The sequence below is a fragment of the Gallinula chloropus genome, assembly GCF_964237585.1.
Source record: "Gallinula chloropus genome assembly, chromosome: 20".
NCBI lineage: Eukaryota > Metazoa > Chordata > Aves > Gruiformes > Rallidae > Gallinula > Gallinula chloropus.
In genome coordinates this window covers 6,688,760-6,701,173 of record NC_140105.1, presented here as the reverse complement: position 1 = coordinate 6,701,173, position 12,414 = coordinate 6,688,760, and the positions used below count along the sequence as shown (strand labels likewise).

Here is a 12,414-nt window from a genome sequence, read left to right as displayed (position 1 = left end):
CATATGTCTAATGCTCCATCTGAATTGCATAGCTCGTTTTGGCTGGTGCTGGTGCTGATGGGAAAGGAAAAGTGTTCCATGAAAATGTCGTGCCGGTTGAAGGAAAAATTATCAAATCCAGCATTGGATATATCTGGTTTTTCTCTTCTCTGTGTATTAACTAGAGCTGAAAAATAAAAGATAGAGTTAGCTGGAGGCTTAAGGAGATCTGTTGTTTCTCCAAGGAACACTTTAAAGGAACCTCTGCCAATAAATAGTCTGTTGGAAGGGACCTCCAGAGCCCATCAAGTCCAACCCCCTGCCAAAGCAGGGTCCCTAGGACAGGTCACACAGGTCGGTGTCCAGATGGGGCTTGAATATCTCCAGAGAAGGAGACTCCACACCCCCCTGGGCAGCCTGTCCCAGTGCTATGCACAAAAGGAGCCAAATCACCAAGTCAGAAGAGTTTTGTTAGCTGTTACAAGCACATACAGAGTCCAATTCTGTCTCCCGTGGGGGTATACTGTTTTCTGCTGTCAAAAGAGCTGCTCTTGCAGAAGGCTGGAGGAGGTATCACTGGACCAGATGACTGGATTTTAACATAACGACCATCCCCAAACTTCCCTGTGAAGGAGCCACCAGAATGCTTAGCAGTGCTGCTACATCTTAAATAAAGCAACTTTTAAAATCTTTTTTACAAGCATGGACTTAAAAATCCTCACATCTTTGGGAAGCTTAAATGTGAGGCTCCAAACTGAGAAAGCTTGAATCTGGATCTAACTAACAGGCTTGCCTCCTTTCCTGTAAGGAGTCACATATGTTCCCAAGTCTGACTGTACGTTACACCCAATACAGTATTTTGCATTTCTGTATAAAGAATGCACAAGCCCACAGGTAAGGCTAGTGGGACACATTGTGCAGTCATTTCCCTGTCACTTTACCATCAATGAATATGTATCACCAGCCATCCTGTGTTCCCCATACAGACACAGATATTTATCTGAATTATGGGAAGGAGTAAAACTGCGCTGTGCTCGAGTGAGGCCCTGGAGTGAATCATTCCCTGAGATGAAACACAGAGTGTAGATGTGAGCTACTGAGCAAAATGTTCTTTTGCCACCACATCCAACTTCTCAGAATTAACAGCGTTTCGTTTCCTGTTTATAACAAACCAGTCAAGAGTTGGACAAGTGGGATGAACTTCTGCAGTCACCTCCGAGCAGCCCGACTCCCTGCAGCCGCCGCGGCATTCCTCAGTAGCTGGCGTGTTTGACTTTACCACAGCTGCACCGCAATAGGTCCAGCTTCCTACTCTCCAGGTGCTTTCAGAATAACAAAACCTCTGTCGCATTACAGAGCCTGAAAATTATGGTGGTTGAGATAAAACAGCTGCCTCAGCCCCCAGTGAGTGTGCGCAGCGTGTCAGCACGGCAGCTCGGGGCTCAGAGGAGCAATTCTCTTTCCTTACTGACTTCAGACCTGAGCTTACATCTAGGCTGGATTATCATATTTTAACACCTCAGAGCTGTGCTAATATTTACAATTCTTCAGTATTTAGCTGGCTCTTCAAAAAAACCCACAACATTTTAATGGAAATTCAAAAACAAGGGGGAGGGGGGAACCCCTGTAAAAAATGCCTCCACATAAATGTCTATAGTAGCATCTTTACATCAACAGATCCTTCCAGAGCCCTGGCTATATAAGATGAAATCCAAACCCTAGCAATGGCAGCTGATGGGTAAATGGCAGTTCACATGTATTAAAACCATGAAGGATTGGTTCGGAAATTCCAGAGCACATGGAATGGGCTTCAGCTTAAAGGGGGGAAAATTGACTGCACTTCAAAAGTGTGGTGGTGGAATACATTGCAGTAGGAGTCTGAAAAACCGAATGGAATGAAGGAAGGGAGGAAGGAAAGAAGGAAAGAAGGACATGTCTGGGACATCTGAGTACTGTCTGGCAAGAAGGAAGATGTATGGCATAAGCACTGTCACCTCTGGAGAGCACATTCAGCTTGGGGATCTTTATCCAGGCTGAAATGGCCACACAACTAGCAAGTAATTTTGGAGACAGAGCAGTGATGAGGATAGCAAGATGTTCCCTGCAGGCTCCCAGCACGCAGACAAAGGAGATGTTGCCAGCTGCAGAGCAGTGTGGGATCTTCACATCATGTCCAAGCTAAGGGAATACGCACCCGTTCAGGCCTGGAAGTTTTCTGCAATTCTTCTGTAAAATATTTCATTACTTAAGTAAAACCTGACATTTCAGAATTAAAGCAGAAAAAAAAAAAAAGCATTGCAACAAGCCAGTGCTATATTATCAACTTGTTGGTGTTTGCCTCCTGGAAGGGGAGTTACAGTTCCACATCTGATGCCCGTGACGTCTGCAGTCCATGAGGAAGGTTAAGTAAATAAATGCTAAATGCTAAATAATGACATCCCCAACAATAAGCATGTTGAGGCAGGACCTGCCAGACATGGCCTGAGTAAGAAACACTGGGAGAGTGCTACGTTTGAAGCCACACCCATCACTGCTGTGCCTTCCATTTTATTTTATTGTAATTTTACATTTTATTCTCCAAGAAGCCCTGCTCCTGGGTAATGATGTTTCTGCTATGTTAGCAGAAGTGCTATTTTTAAATCACTCTGCACCTGGCAATAATGTATTGCAAATACAGAGGAGGTTTTGGTCCCCTGTAGCAAAAGGATTTGCCAGATGGGCTTTCCTAATAAATTGTGTCTGATAAAAGGACGATAAGGTTATTTAAACAAAAAGATTTTAGCTATGCCATTACATTTGAAACAGATTGAGGATTTTGCCTGTAGATAGATTAAGGGGAAATGGTGAATAGACACAGTATTCTTTGGACGGTGAATTGTCTGGAAAGGAAGTCTTGGGTGGCTAGGAGCAAAAATAAGGAACACACCAAATAAATAATGCCATAAAAACGGGGTCAGACCAAAGGTTGTCTTGCCCACTTCCTGGCACTGGCAAAGGTGTCTCAGACTTGGTGTGCCACAGCTCCTGGTGCATCTGGGACGTGTTTAATACATTTCCTGGAAAGACCTTTGTGCCTCACTGCAGGAAGTTTTCCAGGCTGTGGGTCTTGCTCTGGCCATTTGGAGCCATGAATTCAGCATATAAAATCCTTCTGGGTTCATCTCAAAGTTCTCATTGATTGAAGCCTAGGAAAGGTGTAAATATATGCAAAATAGAGAGAGAAATACAGGGGTCTGTCACCTAAATGCTTCCTTGCTGGAACCATGGCACATGTGATTGCTGAGCCAGAATTTCTAAAATAGTCCAAGACTTTGAAACCTGATTTTTTTAGCATCCTGTAAAAAGCCCATGGACATGAGTGTTGCTGATGATAACCACTCACCTCTGTAAAACACTCACACCCTTTGAACCGATGGCCCAGAGATTAAATCCTCAAGTTTGCTTTGCTTAATGTTGCTGTGTATCTCACATCCCAGGACTCTGCTGAGAGGCAAGCTTTACATCCAGCTCCCAGGGATCTGAATCAGAGAGCACCAAGTTCAAGGGGACCTCAAGGACCATCTGTTCCGACCTGTGTTGGCAAAAGCACAGTTCAGACAAGGTGGCCCAGCACCCTGTCTCCCCACATCTTGAAAGTCTCCAACATTGGGCAATCCACTGGTTCCCTGGGGAGGTTGTTCCAATGGCTGGTTGTTCTCACTGTGAAAAATCTTCTTCCTGTGTCCAGTTGTAACCTCCCCAAGAGCAACTGGCACCCGTTACCCCTCATCTTTCCCCGTGACCTCCTGTGAAAACACAGTCTCCATCTTCTTTGTTGCCACCCTTTAAACACTGGAACATGGTGATAAAGTTGAGTTTTAGCAGACCTGAGCCAACACCCAACAAAATCTTTAATATCTTGATCTTTCATACAGAATCAATTCCTCTGAATTCTTTCTTCTTCCTGGATCAGCCCAGTTCTAGAGTACCAACACGTGCTGTTTTCAGAAAGGCAGGGATTTACATAAAAGCTATTGGATAGCAGTTGCCCAAACTCTCCATCACTGTCTAGCTCCTTGCTTAAAACTGTCCAGCCAATTTGTGACTCAACATCACGTCCTTCAAGAAAAATGGACATGGGTAAGGGAAGCAAAGGTGCCATCTCTGGGCACTGTATAAGCAGTTTGCAACTCAGATGATGGCAGGGATGATTGCATTGCATCATCGTGTATTTAATTCCCACCATGAACCCCCTTGTCTGCTGGGTTAACTCCAAACTAAACAAACCCAAGCAAATCACTGCCTTCCCAGCATCCAGAGGGGTCTTGCAGTTTGAGACAGACACAAGTGTTATGTGTGAGTGAGCAGCCATGCAGGGTAGCAGTTCATCATTTAACTTTTATCTATAAATCCTGAATACTTGATGCCAGCTCAAGTTCATTACATTAATGCCCTCTGGATTGCACTGACGCTATTCCATTAGAGGTCTGGTTATCGCCGATGGGATTTGAAGTGTCCCAGCAAAACACTCAGGATTATTAAAGTGCAAATCTGAAATGCTCAAGCAGGACAACAGCTCCATCACTCTAACACCGTGGGTGTATGGGAGGCACAGCAGACCCCTCCTCACAGACACTGGTTCTCTTCAATTTTCCTTTTTTCCCTTTCTGAATATTATGTCTTGCTTGGTCCTTTTTTTTTTTAATTTATTTTTATTGCTGTAATTCTATTGATTGTTGCAGGCAATAATCAGTTATAAAACAGCTCTTTCAACCAGAAAATAACTAGATCAATTTGAGGTCAAGCTTTATTGAGTGAGAAGATTGGCAACAGCATGTGACTGTGAGTTGTGATGTACAGTGCTGTGTTGCTCTGATATATGATGACTCTGAATAGTTTTTATGGTGATTTAACATTGACACCTTATTATACCACGAGCCTAAAGTTTCTATTTAGAAAAGAATCTGTCAGCAATAAAAGCAATGACTTTCCCAGAGCAGGAAGGCTCTCACCTCATTAGAGCTTTGTAAAGAAGCTGTAATGTCAGAGCTTCAGTTTATGGCTAAAATCAGAAGCCAAGTCCAGACACAACTATAAACATTAGAAAGAAGGAACAGAATGATCTAGAAACTCACAATGAATGCAAGAAAATTAAGACCAATTTCTTTAGTTTCTCTCCTGATTCTCTTCCATTTAGTACATAACTGAAGCACATACTTAAATGCACCTTTAGGTGCTTTGGGAACAAATGATGGATTTAAAAGCTCTCAGATCTCAGCTTCGGGGAAGGTAATATGAATGAGCACACTGTTTATTTCTGAGGACAGACTTTGGAAGCTCCAGTAGGAGCTCTGATTTTGAAAATCAATGTTTAACCATAAATTGTTTCTATTTACAAGGTATAATTACAGGATTGGGCATAAAGTGAGATGGAAAATAAAATGGCATCTTATATGGATACAAATAAACCCCAAAGATGAGCCTGTACTGGCTTTCTGGTCTTGTTGCTGAAAATTCAACACCAATTTATTTTATTTTCCCAGTTAGTAAATTAGTCATTCCGTGCTTTGCCCAAAGGTACCATAACTCAGTTGTGACTAGAGATGGCCAAACTGGAGGAGGTTCATACTCAGCTGCCCACCTGGCTACACAAGTTCTCTTAAAGTTGGAAATGGCATTGTGAGGGTCCCGTCGGTGTTGCTGCGTCAGAGCTCATACTGGACGTGGTCACAGGAAGCAGGCATGGGTAGGAAGTGCTCCTAAGTCACGCTGAGGGAGCAGTGGAAAAGCAAGCTCTGAAGAAGCGACTTCTTTGTTTTCCAAAAGCCATAAATAACACTCGGAGTGCTTTGCGTTGTGTGACTTGCAACAACATCTTTTCCTGTAGCAGAAAATGTCCTAGATGATACGATTGTCAAAGCATCTCCAAGAACACCCTGCTATCGATTCACTGGCTCTTGGGTAAAAGGCAGGATTTGATTTTAGTACATCCTAGTGCTTAATGAAGGCATTTTCGTGTGCCTTTTCATAGTGTTTATTAGCATGTTTTCATACTTTATGTCTTACCAAAACATTTTACTTTGGCAAACTGACAGACAGGACTTACTCTCCCACATTTCTCAGTATGTTTTCTTTGTTTTGCAGGATCCTAAATATTTCAAGTCACAGAAGACCGGGAGAGGCCAATTAAAAGAAGGCTGGAGAGAGACCCATCAGCCAATTATGTGTTCCTACAAACTCGTGACAGTGAAATTTGAAGTCTGGGGACTTCAAACCAGAGTGGAGCAATTTGTACACAAGGTCAGTGAAACAAGAGCTGTTTCTTACCCTTTGCATAAGCAGAACTTGAGTACTAGCCTGCACAGGAGGGTAACTGGCTGGGTGGAAGCTCAGCAGCTCAGCCGAATCTGCTTTCACACCTCCCTCAAGGTCTGAAAGAGCCAAAATTGTTCATCATGGGGTACAGACTTGACACAGCCTGGAGCTGCTGGGGTCAAAGATTGAGAAAAGCTATCAGTAATATTTCCAGCCCTGTGATAAACAGATAGGTGAAGATGTTTGTGAATGCACACGAGCACCAGAGGTGCAGCAGTGATGTGCACAGTTCCTTGCAAGGTCTGTAACCGTGTCCGTGTTCCGCAGGTGGTCAGAGACATCCTGCTGATCGGGCACCGGCAGGCCTTTGCCTGGGTTGATGAGTGGTATGGTAAGTATTCTCCACGTTTAGCCCATTCAATAGGGCTGATGCAAGGCTTCTGACAATTAGCAACACATTTCTATTTGCTTTCACAGACCATCAGGTCCTGGTGTAAGTTGTTCACGAAAGAGAAGGAACTATGTTCTGTTTCTGTGGAACATACGGAGCTGCTGGCAGCAGGTTCTTTGTGACAGGAGTGGGCTGTGTTTTAGGCAGTCAGTAGGCAGCATGAGGACGCCTTTACATCCCATGCAGCTCAGGATAGATGCATCAGCCCCGTCCCCCTGCACTGTAGGCAGACAGGAGCTGCCCCTGCCAGGAGTCATCTTTGTAGAGAACCGCCTGCAGCTCTGAATAAAGCTCCTTCCTAAGCCTGTATTGACATGCAGTCATTTCCCTACTGCAGGCACTTCAGGCCTCAGTTCAACACAATTTTAGCTCTTTAGGAAAGTTTGAAGCTGTTCCTATGGATTGCAGTACAAAAATGATGGAGCTGTAAGGTTCTTTCTGAAAAAGGGATGTAAATGTAAAACCCTCTGGGTCTCATTCAACAGCAGCTGCTGCAAAGAGTTCTGAATCCATGAATCAGCTGTAGAGATGGGCACTCCCCAGTAATCCCCAGTATCAAACCAGCCACTGGTGTCAACAAGCTCACAGTGTTTGGCCTTTTCACATGTATTTTCAGTAAGATATATCTGTAATTATAGATTCTCAGTTCCTAAGACATTCCTGTAACATATTATAGGAATTTAGGCACATATTTTGAATATTTAGATCCTCCTTAAGCTTCAGGAAACACCATTTGGGGCATAAGAATGACCACTAGAATCTAACAACAAACTCACTGTGATTTTTTTTTTTAATATAGAAAAAAATGCTTTTGAAATCACAATGTTCTCCTAAATTTAACAGTGGATTAGAATCTTGTGCTGTAATGATCATAAAAATACTAAGATCTACTAAAAATATCTTATATTTTGGGATAGTTATAAACTAGTAAGAGAATTTTGTATCCAGTAAGAAAGGGTTTTTAAGAGCTATTTTCTTTCTATTTTTTTCCTCCTGGAATATTGTGATCTGGTATTTTACCTGTATAGAGTGAAGCTTATGACTTTATTTAAAGAAGCCAAATCCCATGTAAAAATTGAGCCCACAAGTTTGCCCCAATTCTACCCAGAATTTCTATTATGGTGAGACATAAAGAAATGTTACTGGAAAGCAAAGAGTCACCTGCAGTTTAGTGGAGTCACTGATCAGTGAGTAATCCTGAAGGCAAATGTACAGAAAAGGTTTGGCCCAAAAATCTTTACCCACAGATTTTCCCATCTGAACTCTGAGTGCTCAGAACCCTCCTTCCACAAATGAAACCCTGGGATACAGAATCATCTCCTGGGCTTCTGCTGTCACGATGAGTCTTTTTACTACATATTACAGTGTACTTTTAGAATTTAATTGTCAGGCTAAGTACAAAACCTAAAATAGAGATGAACAAAGGCTCAGTGTACAGGGAGATGTACCCAAAAAAAAGAAGAAAGTACAAAAAATGAGTGGAGGTAACAGTGTGCTGCCTGCAGCCCTTGTCCCACTGCGCTGTTCTGAGGCAGAAACTCCAGGCAGACTGACTGCCTGCAGACAGAGTATTTCCTTATCCAGAATGAGTGGGATCCAGTTTGTATACATCCACTTCAATTCCATACCTATGAGCTGTGGTATATACAGTGTGGTACTGCTCTTGCCACGTTTCTGTGTGGAGGGAGTTTTTTAGAATTATTTCAATCACCTGTGTGCCTTTGGCATTACCAGCCTGTAAAACAAAGTGTGAGGAAGGCTCGGGGATGGTCAGCTAAGCCATCTGAACTGAATCCAATAACACTGCTAGATCAGTTATTAAGCAACATGTTGTGTTACGGATATTCCTGACTGGTTACTCTTACTGATGCTGTAAGCATGTGTGTGTCTTGTCATTACATTTCCTAAACTGTTTTTAGCTTTATTGTTAAGAAAATCTATTGTTGCAGTTAATTACTAATACAGAGCATGTCCTCTGCTTGGCAAAGCGCATCCTCAGCATGTTACTGACACAGCTTATGGGCTTGTTTTCCATTCTAGATAACAGTAAAAGACTGAAAGACTAGGGGTTAGTGGTATTCCCTGTTTCCTTTTGATCAGAATTTCAGAGTACATTTCATTTTCACCGATAAAGGATGTGCTGCTGCTAGAACAGCTCAGGTTCTATCCTTCCTGAAAAGCTGCCTCGTTAAAGGCACCGAGAGCCGCCTGTCGCGTGACGAGGAGCGTGCGATGGAAGAATTCACAAACCCCAGTGGCACATAGAAAACCTGTGAAAAACAAAAGCCTGGGGAACAGAACCAGTGTGTGCTACCCGAGGTGGTACACATTGCCAAGTGTGCTGTGCTAATAACATGCTATTTCAGTTTCATGAGTAACAAGTTGGTGGCTGTTTTCATGCAGCTCTCAAGTTATCAAACCCTTGTAAAAAGCAAACAATTCTGACAGGCTTTGTGCTCACTCACACCTTACTCTCAAGTAGATTTATTGAAAACATGGGAATACTCTGAAGAGTAAGGTCACAAGTCAATTAACTGGATTCTTTACAGGAAGTAAGGCTTATGGCAAATGCTTTTAAAATCTGTAATAACTGCTCTGAGTTACTAGCAAGCACCTCATGGATTACACGAGTTTGATGACATCAGGCATGCCTAGGCAGTGCTGGATGATCCTACTGGTAGAATCCACTGGATCAGTAGAATATTTCTAACTCTTACAAGTTATTAAACTGCTTGAGGCCACAAAACTATTACTGTATTCACTATTAATTCACTTGCAAGTATAATTGTTAGTTTCTGGAATCTAAACTGCTGTGTGCTCTAACAACATTTGCTGGTTATGAGATGTGCTGTGCAAAGTTAACATAAAATCTTTCTGAAAGTTCCTGGAAAGGTAAGTAAATATTTATAATATTTCTGTATCTGTCCTTTATTCCAAGGGATCTTCTAAAGTCTTCTTAGAAGATCTTGGCCTTTGCCAAGGCCTGCACTTCAATACTTTTTGCCTACCTTACATTACACAGATACTCCTGAACAATTTCCACTCCTTCCTGTTCTCTGACTCCCTTTGACTTAACCTTCTCACACCTTCCTTGGCTGATATAACTACCTTTATGAGGCCGTTTTCATAAAGCTAGTTGCTCCATGCTTTTTTTTAAATCCTTTGTTGGCTTCTGCTGAAAGACTATGTGTTCCTAGAACCTTCTCCTTAAAAAAAAAGTAAGTTTGCACTGAATCAATGGAAAATGCCAACAATTTTGACCTTTTTACAGATATGACTATGGATGATGTTCGAGAATACGAGAAAAATATGCATGAAAAAACCAACATTAAAGTTTGCAACCAACATTCATCTACTGAGGATGAAATAGAGAGCCATGCCAAAGCAAGAGTATGTCATTTTTTCAAACCTATTGCCCGTCCTCAGCTAATCCACCTGCACAGATCAGAGAAGAGCAACCGATTGGTCTTGCTGACCAGTCAGTGGAATTTTGGGGAGGTTTTGCTTCAGTAGGATCAGAAGCTTTCTCCATGAAGTGCAATCCCACCTTTTGTTTGCACTTTGAACTGCCACTGATATAAGAAAGGGTGGGGTTGGGCTCCTACATACAGCTCCTTGTCTTCCAGGAAAACACATCCCTCTGATTGCACTTGGATGCATAAAGAGGAACTTAAAGATCAGTTTTACCTTCTACTATTTGAATAGTTAAAAAAGGAGAGTTCAGAATGCTTCAGTCAAAAAGCCAGGAACATGGGGAGTGGAAAGTATCTGTGGGACTGATCAAATTCTTTCCTTCACCTGGGGAAACAAAACGAAACCAACCAACCAAAAACCCCAGTACAACAACAACAAAACCACACCAAAATCTAATGAATTATTCACTCTTTTCAAAACTGATTTTAATGTTGTCCAACAAGGTGAGAGGTGTTTTCAGAAGGATGTTCCAGCAGTTTATGGAGAAGGGCAAGTTTCTGTGTAGGGTCTTCGATTCAGATCCTGGAAACTTCATCAAGTATTTAAGTTCCAAATTTGGGCACCTCAAGTAGAAATTACCTCAATCTGCAAACAGAAGAGATGTGGTGATGCTTGCTTTTGAAATGTTATTATTCCTTTATTTCCACTGGCTGCGCTGTAGAGCACAAGGGTGGTTTTATTCATGTAACGAGTGTGGGGCGAGGCCCAAAGGGCTCCGTCCTGAGGTCTTCCCTTTGTTCTTACTGAGTAAAAATTGTCCCCAGCATGAGATGATGTTGTCTAAGCAATAACCAAGAAGATGGTTCTTGTGTTTGTAATGTTGCAGCTCCAGCGACATCACAGTTACTCCTTAGCTGAGCAGTGACCGTGGAATCTGATTCAGGATTCGGCCCTGAATGCAGTCTGCCATCCCTAGTTCCCATGTGGCAGAACTGCTGCTGAGGCCAGCACAGAACTGACCAAAACAAAAAAGAGCCTGAGCCATTTTAGCTGAGGGCAAGGGCTGGTTTTACTTGAGTGTGCATCAGAACAGAAGTTACTTCAAAGCAAGTGTGAGCTGAAAAGCAGAAGGCGACTGAAGGGACAATAAATGTTTTGCGTCTGGATTTAAACCGGACAGTCTTGGAGGATCCCACCAAGTAAGACTTTCATCAGTCTTCACTTCAATGGCCAGTAAATTGAGGAGCCTTCCTGTCCTTCACTTTCATTTACCAGGACATGTTTCATGTTGTGCAGAAGTCCTCAGTCGAAAATGGCCGAAATGAATGCAGGGGCTCCCTTTGATGTTGGGGTGCTTTGAAAGGCTTTGAGAGCAGAAACACTACACACACTATTAGAGGGTGAAACAAAACGTAAATCAGCAAAACAGGTTCAAATCTATCGCCAGCATGAGTAGGTACAGTTCCTCTGAGACCACTGCCACTGCGTAGCTCCGACTTGCGAAGAGCTTGGTCCTCGCTCCTAATGCCTGGCACAGCCATGTGGGCTGAAAAGGTGCCTGGAATGTCATCTGCAGGGAAGGGAAGGCAGCTGGCAATGCACATGCTTTTATTTATTTAATAAGATGTGGTAATACAACATAAAGATTCTCCTACATAACACTTGCAGCCAAGGCTACAGCTGCACATGGCTGGGTGATGGTGAAAGGTGGGGCTGTACCCAAAGCACCCGGTGAGCAGCACTGCTGGTCTCATGTCTCGGACACTTGGATGAGCCAGCACTTTGAATGTATTGACAGGCTAGTGGGCTTCTTTCTTTTTCTTTTTTCTGAGCTTTCAGAGCTCCAAGTATCTATAAAATGGCTTAATGAAATATTGCAAATTGAACATGATGCCAAGTGAAACCGCAGCATTTGTTTCAGTTGGCTCGGTGGCATCTCGCAGGCAACGCAGACACGAAGCGGCACTTTCACAAGGCTTGAGCGTTATTTTTCCCCCTCAGTTTACCAGTTTGAGTTGTCATTCGCCTGAGATGTGATGGGAAGAGTTTTGCAGGGCTCAGGCAGAGCAGATCGCTGCTGGGATCGCTGTGCCCTCTTGTGGGTTCCCGCAGCACTGTGCCAGCTCCGCACCGGCCCGCAGACTCCGGCTGCTCCTAAAAGCTGTCCGGGGACTCGAGTTTGGTTGCAAAGTGGCTTCAACCTCTCATCTCATTCGCTTCTGCTTTGCAGGGAATCAAGCGGGGCTGTGCCACTTGCCCATTAATGTTTAAACACC

General features: G+C 43.1%; 1 protein-coding gene across 1 annotated transcript in view; it reads left to right on the top strand.

Moving 5' to 3' along the window:
* The window catches only part of PITPNC1 (phosphatidylinositol transfer protein cytoplasmic 1), a gene marked incomplete at its 5' end in the record, with an annotated part of 77,333 nt that overhangs the window by 63,993 nt on the left and 926 nt on the right, over positions 1-12,414 (top strand). Inside the window, 2 exons of the mRNA XM_084273398.1 lie at positions 6,103-6,258; positions 6,601-6,664. Coding sequence (XP_084129524.1) covers positions 6,103-6,258; positions 6,601-6,664 — 220 coding nt within the window. The remainder of the gene's footprint in view (positions 1-6,102; positions 6,259-6,600; positions 6,665-12,414) is intronic.